Genomic DNA, 16003 nt, shown 5'->3' with positions numbered 1-16003 from the left:
ATTGTCTTTTTCTGTTTAATTTCCTAGAGTTGAGAAGAGAAACTGTTTCTTATCTTTCTTTGTGTTTCTAGTGATTAGCCTTGATAACATCACATAGGACTAGAACAAATGTTGGTTGCTGTGTATACAGTTAATAACAGCAACTTGAAATATTAATTTAAATATGTAAAAGTGTGTAATTGGATCATTGCACAGCTGATAAATTTTAAACCAAAATACTTACATAAAATGTACTACACTTATTCTTCTTTGCCTGGCTTTCTTCTTTATCTCTTCAATCTCTTCTCTCTTCTCCTGGCTCTCTTCTCTCTTCTCCCAGCTCTCTTCTCTCTGTCTCTCTCTCTCTTTCTCACTCCTCTTTCCATCCTACCTTGTCTTTCTAATTATTACTTTTAGTTGAAAATGTTCATCCTTTTAGAATAGTCAAATATTGTCTACTATATACTAAGATGTCTAACTTATTTATTTAATAAAGTGTTATTATCAATAACGACCAATTATAGCAACAGTCAGAAGAGAGTAATCATTTAATGTGCTCCAGGCAGTCACTATAAATGCACATTACTTCTCAAGATGATGTGTAATCTGTGACTTCCGTAACACTTTAAATGTTTGAAACATCATAGAGGCTTTTGTTTAGTCCTATCTGGTCACCAACAACAGAGATCTGTTACATTACTTGAATGATTGGTAACAATTTTACTGAAATTTCCTCTTTTTTATAGGAACAATTTCCACTAGGAGGAACACATTTTACAGTGAGTACATTGCACATGATATACAGTATTTCATGCCTCACAAAATCCTCAGTCAGGCAGCTAAACTGCACTTGATGTAAATGCCTCTTTCTCATTTTTTGCTCATTTATTTAACTTCAGTCTATTTTTAAATTGTCACCTAAGGATATAACAAATATTCATTAGAAATTTAAGATAAATATACCATTTTATGTTATAGGAAATTATCATTCCAAAATGTACTAAGGATGATAGTAATGGTGGGTGATACTAAAAATAACTTATCAAATAACACTGCAGAGATAGAGATCCATTAGAAACTAAGGGAGAGAGTTTGTAATAGAATTTCCTTAAGAAATTAAACTTCGTTATTGAATAAAATGGAGTACAACAATCAAAAGATTGAGCATTACTAAACAGAGTGTCAGACATACATAATTTAAATAGTAATAATCATCAAGTTAATTACTCATATAAAAGTGTAAAGATGGATGTCTATCAACAATTTATTCTGCTAATTCTTAGAATGTTTGTTAAAAATAATTTCTTCCTGGTTTTAGAATGTCTGTAAAAGGAATTGCCATAGAAAGTATTATGCATGAATTACTATAAGCATGTTAATAAGATATCTTGCACATACCTTAACATAAATACTTGCATACGTATGTGTATTTCTTTTCATTGTGATAACCCTGAGGCTGCACAAACTATTTCAGTAATTCGTAAGCATTAAATAATTAGTAGGTTATGTTCAGTGTAGTACATTAATTGTCCTAGGGTTCTCAGAGATAAAAATAGTGTGGAGTTATTTTTAATACTTAGAAAAACTGAATATAAACCATTAGTCCTTGCAGTATGTCAGGTTTTACAGGCTCCCTGATATAGTGTTTCACTGCTAATTGTTGGGCTGCAATAACTCAGACTAGTAACACTTTTATTCTGAGACTGAATAGGTTTTCACTGGATGACTTACATGATTGGTTCATTTATTTTAAATCAAAGTGAAAAAAATAGTCATCTATTTAAGAATAAGACTACGAAAAAAATTAGAAAATATATTTTTAAAGGTCCTAACTATGAGCAGGGAATATATGATTTAAATGATCCATTGATGGGGCTGGCCCCGTGGCCGAGTGGTTCAGTTCGCGCGCTCCGCTGCAGGCGGCCCAGTGTTTCGTTGGTTCGAATCCTGGGCACGGACATGGCACTGCTCATCAAACCACGCTGAGGCAGCGTCCCACATGCCACAACTAGAAGGACCCACAACGAAGAATATACAACTATGTACCACGGGGCTTTGGGGAGAAAAGGGAAAAAAATAAAATCTTTAAAATAAATAAATAAATAAATGATCCATTGATGATACAACATTTGGGAGACACTGGCATAAGGTGACAAATATATTTTATTGAACTCTGTTTTTAAAATAAAGATCTTATTTATGTTGAAGATATATAATTTGTTGCTTAGATGACTATATTTACCCTGTAAGTATGTATTTTTCTGGTTTCCTGAAAAATAGATATGAACACAACGTTCACACTATGTTATTTATTTATAACTGGAATATGTGCTTAACCTTATATTTAAAATAATTGGAATATAATTTTAAATAAATTTTTTTTAGCACTCTATTACACTGTCCAAGCTGGTAGCCAATAACTACATGTGGTTATTGGACATTTGGAATATGGCTGGTCCAAATTGAGATGTCCTGTAGATGTAAAATATATACTAGATTTCAAAACTGGGTAGAAAAAAAAGTAAAGTATTTCCTGAATTTTTATACTGATCATAGGTTGTGATAATATTTTTGGATACATTGGATAAATAAAATATTATTAAAATCAATTTCACTTGTTTCTTTTCATTTTTAATGTGACTGCTACAAAATTAAAACTTATCAGGATGATTAACATTTTTTACTTGCATTGTGTTTTAAGTGGGCAGTGTTAATCTTTAAGGAGAGAAATTATAGCTTGGGAATGGTAACAAGTGGATTGTTATGATTATAATTTTTACAATTATGGTACATTCACACAATGCAAGCCATTAAAAACATGATGTTAAGCTATGTTTGTTGATGATGAGATATGTTCTGAATACCAAAATAACTAAAAGAAAGTAGAACTAGAAGAAATCTTAAAGATATAAGAATAATATAATTACTTTTTCATAAAATATGTGTATATATATTAAAGTGATTATAACTGAATAATGGATTTAAAATTGATTTCTATTTTCTCTTTTGTGCCTTTCTGTTTTCTTTAAGTGATAAGGCAACAAAAATAAATAGACATTGTTAAAAAGGATATTAATTATGGTGGTTAATAAAAGCAACAGTTTTTGGCCAAACTTTTATTAATATGTGATTTGACTTAAAATTTATAAAAATTCAAAAATCCATTTCTCCTGTTTTGATTCATTTCTCTCCGTTTTTCCAACAAGACAGACTGGATTAGCACTAATATTAGATACTCAAATCTTATGATTTCTGTATGCTATTGATAAGACCTACTTAAACTTCATGATTTATGGGTTACACCCACGTAACTACTCTGTGAAATGGTAGAACTCTCTTAACTGAGAAAGTCGAACTTTAGCTGGTAAAAAAAAAAAAAAAAAAGTGAAGGAATAATAACTATGCATTAAAATAAACTTAGTAAAAATGTACTTTCTAAGTTCTACCTTCCACATTTTTGAATTTTTAAAAAAATATTTTTAAAAGATTAATTGCTTAAACATGTGTGACTTCTGATATTATATATTTAAAAGCACTTGATTTTATATTTCATAATAACATTCACATGGGATATACACACCTCCCTAAAGGATCATTTGACAGAGCAGAACCCTGTAAAGAATCTTTTAACTGGAAAATGTAAATGAAATGCATTTTCTCAGACTAACCTAAAGAAGAGACTCAGAAAACCGCTAGTAATTAAAGCATGATCTATTACATGAAAATTGTTTAAAATTGTTGAACAATATTTGGCCAGTTCAAAATTAAATCTTGTTAGTAGAAATTCAGTTGGAAATTTGAGATACTTTAAAATGAAGCTAAAGCTTTGTCACCAAGCTGCAGCAACACTGGCATGCCCAATTGCATCAGATCTGGGGCAGCAATGTAGCTGGCAATCTCCACATAGAGTCATTATGAAGAAGATGCTGTCCACGTAGGGTTTCAGAACCACACAAGGACAATACAAGGCTCAATTCAAGAAGTTTCTGAGAAATTGGTATAAAGAACATGGAGTTATTAAAGCCAAAGTACCAGTCAATTACAGAAATGATTTTGAAAGTCCAAAAACAGCCTCAGGCAAACTCTCTCCTAGAATATTACGCTGAAATCAGGGGAAAGTAATTTTAAGGCAGATGCAGTAAGTTATGATTGACAAGATAGGGTAGAGTGTGGAAAACAAGAATGATTGATCAATTACCATTTTATTATTCTTTATTTCAATTTCACTTTATGTCAGAAAAGGCTTTATTCTCAACATCTGTATGACAAAAAGAGTCAACACTTGAAGAAATAAATACAAGTGTTTCACTTGAAATGAAAGAGAAGTTGAAATATCTAATTGTGTCTGCTTTTAGGAGTTACGACTCATTAGGTCAGCAAGCAAAATCTACCAGCGAGAGATCAGAGTGTGAAGAATGCCAGAGGATATAGGTAAAAAGAGAAACAGGAAGGCACACCAGCTACAACAGATTAAGGTACTCTTAACAATGGAGAGGACCAGGGCCACCTTAAAATGGGAAGAATTTATAGTTCAAATTGGTATTGCCTTACCTGTTGTCTTTATATTAACAATTGGTGTATAAAAATGATTTATTTTGTTTAGAACCAAAAAAAACCATCCTTTTGGAACACATCTACATGTCGGATCTCAAAAAATCACCTTTTGGACAGCCCTTTCTCTAGAAGGTCTAAAGAACCTAGATAGAGAAACAGTAACATAAAGGGGAAAGTACCTGTATGCCAACAGTATTGAGTTGTATTTACCAAAACAGTCAGGATATGGCTATAAATGCTATAAATGCTAACAGAAAGTTATAATCTTACAAACAAATATGTGAATTAATTTTGTAATCAAAGTATATAGTAGAAGAATTATTTTGCCACTGGGCCAAGCAATTAAAGTTGCTGCAAGGTTTCATACTACAAAGATCTGTGTTTGCGGTTATTTTATATTAACTATATTGGTGTGTAATGCAGCATTTCCCAAATTAGTGGGGGATATTTTTATTGGCCTAAAAAATAGTACATTACCAGCACCATCAAAGCCCTCCTTTAACCTCGTTTTCTAACTCCATCCCTCTTCAACTCTCCCAAAGGCAACCACGATATTAACTACTAAAACCATAGAAGAGTTTTACCCTATTGGGGATGTAATCTAAATTTACACTTGATGTGTGCTTATGTGCTCTGCTTCCTTGCTCAACGTTATTTTTTTTCAAATTTCTTACATCTAACCTCTCAACCACCGGCACTTTAGCATATACCCCTACATCTCTGCTGAATGTACTGTGACCAAAGTCACCACTGACTTCCTTATTGCCAAATCCAGGGGCCACTTATCTGTCATATACTTTCTTGTTTTGAACTCAGCCTTGGAAATTGTTGGTCAACAATTCCTTCTTAAAATTGCATAATAGCACACTTCTGTGATTTTCTTCCTACTGCTCTAAGTGTTTTTTCCCCCTCTGGTTTAAGTTTCAGTTTCAGTTCTAGTTTTACTTCTCTCCTGCTTTTTTACCCATCTCTTCTCTCTGTAAATACTCATCTTGGGTACCCTGCTCCCTGCCAGATCATCAGATTTTAACAACATGCTCCATATTTCTATTTGTGGTTCAGAGCTCCTGCTTGAGTTCTAGGCCACAATATTCTTAAACCAAACGTTTCTATTTGAATATGCTGATATGTCTAAAATTTAAGTCAATTTATGTCCCCAAACTCGCTTCTCTTCCTGTGTCCCCTATTTTAATGAAGAGCGTCATTGTTCTCAGTATACAAGCTAGAAAACTGGATATTATCCTTGACTCTACCTTCTCCCCCAGGTACGTACGTAATCACTCATCAAATTGAGATGATTCTTCTTATAAGTTACTTTCCAAATGTGATCAGTTCCCTGTATTATTGCTACTGCTCCTCTGGTTCTCATTCCATCACCTTTAACCTATATTACTGCAACAGTCTTAATTCTGGTCAGTAGACTCTGCTATTTTTCTCAAATAAAGATCTTTCATATACTGATGATCTAATATCTATGAATGTTAATATAATATTAATATTTTATTGCCCTGGTTATTAGATGGTTCCAATAAGTAATATTTTATTATAGTCATTGTGATTTCCTAGAAAAATGAATTTTCTTTTTCATATAATGTCATTATCAAATCTATATTCCATTAAGAAGTGTTTTCTATAAGGAGAGATGACATTTTGAACATAATCACGAATAGTTAGGTGATTTAAAATAACTGTTCCATATTTTTTAATATTTTAGATTTTAGAATCCCAATTACCTAATCTCTTTCAGAAAGGACAGAGAACTATTATACAATCAGTTTCAATACAAATGCTCACAGGTGATGCATTATTCTTGTTTTGAGGCCCAGGGCAGGGCACCCCAAAATATTCCACAATAGTGTATTAATTATTTTGAATTAAAGTTATTTGAGAAGCAAAAAGGGCTTTCTGAACCTCCTGTCTCTGGTCCCACTGAAAACAGGAAACAAATCTACCCTGTGAAAGATTCTTTCCCTGCATCCTTGTCACCAGAGCTGGGGATTCAGGGCCCAGAAGCCTGTATAAAAAAACCTTGCTAATTTACTACCTCAAGACTAAACTCTGTTTAAATTCATCCCTAATTACATACCCCAAACCTAAGTTTCTTTCTCCTGTCAATTCTGCACAAATTTAATGTTTCCTTGAGTAAAAGATATGTATACTGCCTGCTTTGTTCACTCTCTGATCATCATTTCTTTACGATGTGCAATACGTACGTATTAAACTGGGTTTTTCTGCTGTTAATCTAGTCTTGCGTCAATTTTACTATTAGTCCAGACACAAGAACAAAAGAGGGGAAGAAAGGGGATCTTCCCCACCCTGACACCTGCAAAGACCTAATTAATTAATTAATTAATTAATTTACTTTTGGCAAGGAAGATTGGCCTCAAGCTAACACCTATTGCCAATCTTCCTCTTTCTGCTTGAGGAAGATTGTCCCTGAGCTAACATCTGTGCCAATCTTCCTCCATTCCGCATGAGGGACACCACCATAGCATGGCTTGACAAGTGGTCTATAGATTATATCTGGGATCCAAACCCATGAACCCCAGGCTGCCAAAGTGGAGTGCACAAACTCAACCACTATGCCACTGGGCCGGCCCCCAAAACCTATTTATTTTATGCCTAATAGAAACACATCTTCTTTTGGACTTTCCACACATAAAGATTGTTTTGAATTGATAAAAATTTATGTGACATTAGAACTTGAGCCACTAGAACACATATACACCTTAAAGTATATGTATATGGTTTTGGGAAATACGACTCATAACAGTTGAATAGGATTTCAAGAATTAGAATTATACAAACTCCTAATTTCAAACAATTTTAAGGTTTAATACTACTGTCAAAGCAATTTATGGTTTAACTCAGGAAATAAGGTACATAGAAAGCATTTTCAAAACAAATATCCCTTCTCTGGATGGTCAATTGCACCATTTTTGGTTATCTAGAGAGGGCAGATGAAAACAATTCCTAAAATCAATAATCATATAATTTGAACACTTTAGCACTTGAACATCTTAATTAAGTTTGATTGTACAAATAAGTAAATATAAACACTTATTTGAACATCACTTCTGAAATTCAATGCCTCACTTCAGCGTATGGTCATCTTGTCCGAGGGCAAATCACTTGCATTTACCTACAGATTTAAAGCAAAAATATAGTGTTCCATGCAAATCAAACTTAATCAAACAATTTAGTTTAATTTTGAGTTGGGGGAAAATAAAATGCTGCATCCTTGTGTGTTAATACAAGTCCTTATAGTTAATAATGGCACTACTAACATTCTTAATTCTGTAAGAAAACTTCGCACTGAAAAATCTATCCACTTTACCTAAAATATTCAAGACAGCGAAACATCAGGGTAAGAGATGTCCACCATTTGGCCAGAGGATATACTATTTCCTTTAAGAATCCAAAACTATGTCACTGAACTCATTGGATACCACTTAATAGACTTCCAAGTTTATTAATCAAACAAGGCATGATTTAGAATACTTGATGCTCACGTTGAGTATTTATTTTAAACACCATAGTAAAAATCAAGATTTTTTAATACGACCAAAAACTCTGGAAAAAAATTAAGAATAATTCAACATCCAATGCCTATTGGAAGATATTAAAATAATTCATCTTATACACAAAGGAAAAAAACTACTTTACAGAAAACCTTATAACTACTATAATAACACTGTAATAGTGTAATAACAATTGATGACGTGCTGTTTTTTACCATTAGCATTTTTCTGTTTGCAAGCTACCCTTTACATTAATTTCTTTCATTTTATACCTTGGCAGAAAGAATAATAAACTGGACCACAGGAAATCTGTCTATCTTTGTATCTAATGGTAAATAATTAATGGATCACAATAAGTTTAACCTCTCTGGTCCTAGTTTATTCTTCTGAATATTCATTTAGGGACTTACTAGTTTCTGGGCTTTCTTATTTATTTATTTTTTTTTTTTGAGGAAGATTAGCCCTGAGCTAACATCCGTGCCCATCTTCCTCTACTTTATATGTGGGACGCCTGCCACAGCATGGCTTGACAAGCAGTGCCATGTCCGCACCCCGCATCCGGCGAACCCTGGACCGTCGAAGCGTGACCTGGGAACTTGACCACTGTGCCATCAGGCCAGCCCCTCTGGGCTTTCTTTTGAGGAACTCTGGAGGAATGTATTCTGGGTGTAAAAAATGATTACTTTTTACCCTTATCAAATCTGTCATTTTTATCGTTGTCTGTCTGAGATTACACATTGTTAAGGGAAGGGAAACCTATCTTTTCAAGTTGCTCTAAGTATCTCAGCACTCCATATACATGGTACTTAATACATGATTTTTGAGTAGATTGTTTTCCTCACTATTGTAATACATTCTTCATGATACTTTGTGTTTTATAATAGAGTGACTTTCTAAAATCACCTCATTCTACAAATCTTGTCACTGAACTTCACAAAACTGAAGTGGGTTTAGTTGTAAAGTATTTTATGAGATGGGGAGAATAAATAGATATGTTTCCTATTCACATTTGAGTACAAATGCCTTTTTGGTAATGCAGACACAACCCAGGCAAGTTAGTTTTGCTCTCTCTGAGGGGCCATCATATAGCTTGACACCCCGTTTAAAGAAGGGTTCCACACTGAAAATGTAATAATACCTTCCGGAAAACTGCTTGGTGAGACCACAGGGAATATTAAAATACCCCAGATAATTCAGCATTATTTAGAAAAACATTATCTTCTCTAAATCACTTTGTGAACATCATTTTATCATTATTAAGAGAGAGTTTTGTGATTATCCAAAAAGAGAAAAGTCTCATAATATGATTGCTGATTGCCAGGTGCTTACAATACCTATTATCTCTTTATGACTCTGAATATTAAAAATGCAAATCTCTTGCGTTATATAATTTCTTATATAATTTTAACCTAATGGCAGAATCATTACAATATTCATTAAATTCACTGCATTTACTATAAATAATTTCCATAAAATTGTTCATATTACTTTCTAATAGTTAACAAAATCGTATACATTTTCTTCTATCCAAATTCAGTATTTCCTAGTACAATCTAGCTCCTTTATGCACAATGTTTTATTATTTCTCTATTGACCACTTTTGTTGATTCAAATTTCTGAATTGCAAAATTTTATTTATTGGAACAATATACTGATCTACATTGCCTTCCTTAGCAACCTCAAATCATATGCCAAAACACAGTATCATTTTTCCCCGGGATAGGTGCAAGCAGCAGTATTTTAAGCAAGATTTTTATTACTGATATTGCCAGGGATCATTATTCAATCTTTCTTGAGCTGTCATAAAAATAGCATATTATTCACACTTTGTTTTCATTGGTGTTTTCTTTTTTTAGTTTTTAGATCCACTATTCCATCAACAATAACTATATCTTCAATAAAAATTCTACACAAATATACCATTTAGTTGTCTTATTGATGTTTGATAAATTGTATATCATTAAAAATATTTTCTGCTGTTGCTACAAATTTTAATTACTTTTAGTCACATCCACGTAGCCTACTAGTATGGGGGTGGGGAATGGGAATTGCTCGATTAGACTGCTTATTTAAGAAATTAGTATAATAGTAATATTTTTTATGTTTTCATGGAATTTCAGATCTGGAACAGATCTTGCAGTTGGCTAGTTTCTTTAGATTCCCTGGTATGTCATACACTTGAGTTTTTATTTGTTATTCTTTTTGTCCATCTCCCATGTCTCATCTCCCAAAGTCCAAATCCACTCATCCTGAAGAATAATTCAATTGTTACCGACTTCATAAAGGTTCCTTGATTCCCAAAGCTGAAGATTGCATTCCCAACTCACTTAATATTTTATGTAGGCCTCTCTATGGCATTTAACTCCTCCATCTTGTATGGTAATATATAATATAACAAAATAATATAACGTAACATAACATAATATATATAATTTCTTCCCTGATAAACCACAGTATATTCTCCCTGCCAACCTAAGCAGACAAAACAATGCTTACTTTGAAGTAAACTTTAGTGGAAAGCACATAGATTTTATAATTCTTTTGAGATAGGTTTGATCATGAAACTCAGCCACTTAGTTCTTAACTTCTCTGTGTTACAGTTTCTTCATATAAGTGTAGAATAATAATTCTGCTTTCTTGTTGTTATCTTTGAGAAGTAGTCTAGCCCTGAAATACACTTTTCAAGGATCAACTGTTTACTGAATCATCCGTCTTGTATTCTGCCTTGTAATCTAAAGTGAAAACGCAATTTAATTAAATCTGAAGAGCATGTTGATATCTTGCCTTAAAGCTTTGTAACCTGCAACTATTTCACTTATATTATTTTGCTCATACCAAAATTACATAAGTTAAATTCAGTGTCTTAATATAAATTTATCAATAAGAAAATTCCTATCCTTATTTATACATACAGTAATTTCCCCAATACCAGACAGCTGATGGATGGCAGAGGCATAATTTAAAAAAAAAATCGTTCTATACCAAGTACAAACCCTATTTCCTGCTTTTTGGGAAACATATATACATATATGTATGTATATACATACGCAATATATTTATAAAATAAATATATAGATATTTGGAAAGCAATATAAAATGTATGTGTACATACATAAAACATATTGCATATACATATAAACATATATTTTTATATATGTATATAAAACATTGGTTTCAGGTGCTGAATTAAATCTTGTTTAACTTTGATTCTTTGGTAATTTTCAAATACCAACCAGTTATTTTAATTTTTTTCTCTTTCTCATGCACATGGTTCCTAAACCTTTCCTTTCTGGTTTTTGTCTCTGAGTCCTTTCTCTTTGACTTATTTCCAAAAGAATAACATGGCAGGTAATTCTTTTACCCAAATCACCCTTATAACTGTGCTTTATAAAGCACAGTCAATTTTAAGAAGTCTTCAAGCAGTTTAAACATATATAAATTATTCCAAAGTAACAGCATAAATATAATTTTCCATTCTTATGCTAATTATTGTTATTAAAATATATGCCAACTCCACCTATTAATCTATTTTGGTTTCCCAATAAAGTAAAAATAAAGGTCACTGTGTAAATAATTAAATTGTTTTTCATACGTTGTGAGAACCAGTCAAAGGCTGCTCTTACTCTAACAGAACTTTGAAAGCTGCATTGTGGAATTAATGCCTTATACCAGAATCAAGATTATCAAATATCTCCAACTCTTTGCTTAGAACTATTAAATCCCTTCCATTTACGTGTTTCAATACAGCCAAACACTTAAATTATCTCAATTATATCACTTCTGTTAAGGGAGAGCTCATACTCTGAGATCAAGAAAACATACCGTATTGTGTAAAGGGACAGGAAAAAGAACGAAAAGGAACTAGAGAATCTGATACTCACGGAATGCTCTATAAAATTCTTCAAGGGCCAAGTGCTTGTCGGAGTTCAAATCATCGTATTTCACCAGATCATACAAAGTACAGTCGGAAAGATCCTTGCCCAGCTCTTCCTGTTTTATCACCTGACAAGAAAATTATAACCATACAATTATATCTGTGTCCTAATATTTCTATAGTATAATTAATTATATCTAATAATCACTTAATAGATTTTTTTAAGTCTGCAGCTGGGAAAAAAACCGAATCTGGGAAATCTGGTTTTTCAATTATGGGACAATTATTTTTAACTGTTTCAAAGATATGAAGTTTTTTGAAGTTAAGTTCGGTACTTAGAATTTAGTCCAAACTTCCTAACACAAAAATCTCACAGTAGGACCCAGAAAATCTGAACATTAAAAGGACATTTTGTATTTCACTCATTTTGCTCCATTTATACTGACTCAAGGAAATACCTCCACGTGAAAATTGCCTCCTGTGTCTCCGTGACCTATGTCAAAATAAAACACGGCTCTTTTCCAACAAAGCTAGTGAGGTAATTTGTTCCAACTTTCATCCTTATATTATTTGTGAAAACTAAAGTTAGGTTTTTTTTCTCCTCTGTAAAAACTCCTCCCCAGCTGCAAGTTAAGCCATGTGGGATTGTGCATTAACTCTCTTGGTCACAAAGGAGCTATTAAGCAAATGATTGTTTCCAGGAGCCAAATAGAATTAATGCACCGATTGATGATGGAAATCTACCCAAGCGTGGGTGAGGAAAATCATCAAGCTGCTTTTCTACTCTGTGCTCTGTCCTATGGACTGAGGCTGTAGCTTTTTTATACTCTACTGCTTTTGACTATTGCCTGTCATATAAAACAGCTCCCTTTCAAACATTCCTATTCATTCTGGGTAGCTGCGTAGCTGTCTCCATGCTCTTTTATATTCTCCCACATACAGAGGCAGCGGTTCACATTGCTTGGAGCTGTGCACCACAATGTTTTGTCTTTAAAACATGGTGTAGTGTAATCAGAAAGCACAGGCTCTGAAGTCAGTCGGCTGTGGGTTCAGGTCCTGCCAGTGCCACTTAACAGCTCTATGATTTCTGACAAATCTTTTTACCTTTCCTCATTTAGAAATTGAAGATAGTAACATCTATCTCTCATGGTTGTTGTAAAGCTTATATGTATGTGTATATATATACACACGTACTCATATACACATACTTAGGTGCAAGACAACATATATTGTGCACTCAAAAGCAATCATTCAAATTTAAAGTAATGATTTTTTAATATAATGTGCTTCTACTTCAATAATTCACTGTGAATTCTCACACCAACTCATGAATATTATGGTTGTAGGTTTATGATATGTTATTGTTTCTTTTGGAAGAGTACTATATTTCAGACTTTGGTTTATCAATGGCAGATTGGTAATACTAACTTCCAAAGATTCTCAGATGTTTTAGAGCTTTTTTTTTTTTTCCTTTGCTGAGGAAGATTTGCACTGAGCCATCATCTGTGCCAATCTTCCTCGATTTTGTATGTGAATCACCACCACAGCATGGCTGCCAACAAGAGGTGTAGGTCTGTGCCCAGGAACTGAACCCAGGTGCCTGAAGCAGAGCACACCAAACTCAACCACTAAGCTGTGGGGCCAGGCCCTTTAGAGCTATTGTTTAAACCCTTTTTGGAATACTCCTCTGTTAAAAGTTCAGTTACACCTGGGTCTGGATGAGCTACAGAGATAGCTCTGAGGATGGAACCCAGCATGTGAGTCACTAGGGCCTCCAGCCCTCTTCCCCGGCCACCTGAGTGGTATGCAAATGTAGTGCATGCACTGCTAAATGTAACTTCTACACTATAGTGGGTTCTCTACTCTTGTGTGTTATATTCACAGTTCATTGGTTAAGCTGATATTTGCTGCCTTAGAGGGAAAAAAACAAACGGCAAAATATTTATTTGCTTTAGTTGATCCACATAAATAGATACTGTTGATAGGAAGTATTAAGCCCTACACTTTTGCACAGTCCAGCTGGAGGGATTAACAAAACTACCGAATGGCTGAAGCCGTCTCTCCTCTAAGCCTAACGGGAAAACAAATACTGCTTTTCTATTTAGAAAGCAACAGAGCTCTGAGTCATTCTCCATCTGTTATTTGTTAGATCACAGAAAACGACTTTTCTGGGAGGTGGGGGTCAGTGTATTTGATGCTCCTTCACTACGCTCTTCCTAAAGATCTGTAAAGCCAGCATTGTGGTAATTTTTAAAATGCAGTGACAGCAGGTTTTGGTCAGGTATTTTAACAATATTTTTAGTTTGTTCTCATACCTATTTGCAAAGAGATGGAGAGAAAAGAAGATGGAGAAAAGCTTCATCATTTTCTGTCTCACATTTATTTCTGTTCTAATATTTTACTCAAATTAAATCACGTATTACATCAGGAGAATGGACTTCTACCTTTTTCCTGAATGCTGGCTTTGGCATAAGACTAGCTTGATCTTGATGTGATCTTGGTCTTGATTTCATCATGATTATACAGCTTAAGCTGGGCATACTGTTTTAATGAGCGTGCCCCAGAAGAGCTCATGGTTCTGGCTGGTGAGCTTCTTATAAGCACCTGTTCATCTATCCTGAATCATGCCTATGTACAGGAAGGAAGTGATCCATTCTGTTATTCCTCAATATTTCAAATACATGTGTTCCTCATTTATTCCATTTTTGGTCAATGAAACAGCCTACTCAAAACATACTTCCTAGTAACTTTTTCTCTTCTTTAGGTTTTGATGGGGTTCGGGGCAGGCTGCCCCAAGATGCACCACTCTGGTAGGCAGATTATTTCAAGCTAAAGAAAATAAAGGCTCAGAAGACTCAGGAAGAGCATCCGACCTCCCCCAGCCAAACTGCCTAAAAGACTAACATAGAAGGCCTGTACCTTCCAGGAAGGAGCTCATATCATGTGATAGTTATGATACGGTGTAAAATAGGTCTGACAAAAGAACAACAACAAACCCATTTTTTTGGCCCAGCAAAACCTGTTTAAGAAACATTTGCAGTAAATTGTCTTCCCCTCTGAAATCCCAAATCACTATCTCCAACATCGTCCTCGTCTTTAGCTGAAGTTATTTAAACAGGCAGCCTCAGCCAATGGCTGAGTTACTCAGTTTCTCCTGGGTTTCTCCCACTTATACATGCTATTGAACTTTGTTTGATTTTCTCCTGCTAACCTGCCTTTTTAATTATTTGACCAGCCAAAAGAACGCTGAGGAAAATCAGGGGGAATTCTCCCACTTCCACAACAGTTTCCTGATGGAAGCTTTGGCACTGCCTGGGGTGTTCTAAATGAGGGAAGTACTTTCCTATGAGCTTTCAACCAGTATAGAAAAATTACTTTAGATATCCAGAGTTTTGATAGCCTTAAAGTGATGAGTGTTTGACTGTGGGGAAGAAAGTATCATAGACTTCCTTCCCCAGTGTGCAGTAATACGTTAAGCACTCTTTGGCACAGGGGATCTAAATGTCTAGGGCTTTGATACCTCCCTGAGTTTCTTTCATTTACTGTCTGGCAGTGGTTCCAAAAACTTCCCACTCTAGGCTCCTCAAAACGCGCGTGTCACTTCTGAACTAGCGATTCATGACATAGTCAGACTCACCAAGTAAACTGTCATTTAAGTATCTTATGATGAAGCTTTGGTCAAGGAGGCCACTTATAATTTCATTTGTTATCTATTATGCTATCTTTTTGTTATATCTATTTGTTTTCTTATCTATCTATTGAGGCTCTTTCCCAAATTTACCAGTGTTTCTGGAACTCTTTAAGGCTAAAAAAATTAAAATTTTAACTGTTTTTTCCTGATGGAAAAATGAAGTTACATGAATCTTGGGCTCCACAGAAGTTAGAGTCAGTGTAACGAGATAGAAGTATCAGCAGAATGTATGCCATCAAGGGAGCTCAGATGCATAGCATCCCACATGGGGTACTTTTTTTTTTTTTTTGAAGATTGGCACTGAGCTAACATCTGTTGCTAATCTTCTGGGTTTTTTTTTTCTTCTTCTCCCCAAAGTCCCCAGTACATAGTTGTATACCATAG

The 16003-nt window shown here is 34.1% G+C and overlaps 1 protein-coding gene across 4 annotated transcripts in view; it reads right to left on the bottom strand.

Annotated features, from left to right (window-relative positions):
* FSTL5 (follistatin like 5) overlaps positions 1-16003 on the bottom strand; it is a 718704-nt gene that overhangs the window by 314334 nt on the left and 388367 nt on the right. For all 4 annotated transcript variants that reach the window (XM_001500089.5, XM_023636361.2, XM_023636359.2 and 1 more), the window contains exon 6: positions 11936-12056. In XM_001500089.5, the coding sequence (XP_001500139.2) occupies positions 11936-12056 (121 nt within the window). The remainder of the gene's footprint in view (positions 1-11935; positions 12057-16003) is intronic.

Source organism: Equus caballus, chromosome 2 (assembly GCF_041296265.1).
Source record: "Equus caballus isolate H_3958 breed thoroughbred chromosome 2, TB-T2T, whole genome shotgun sequence".
NCBI lineage: Eukaryota > Metazoa > Chordata > Mammalia > Perissodactyla > Equidae > Equus > Equus caballus.
The sequence above is the reverse complement of the archived record's forward strand: the minus strand, read 5'-3'. Positions and strand labels throughout refer to the sequence as shown.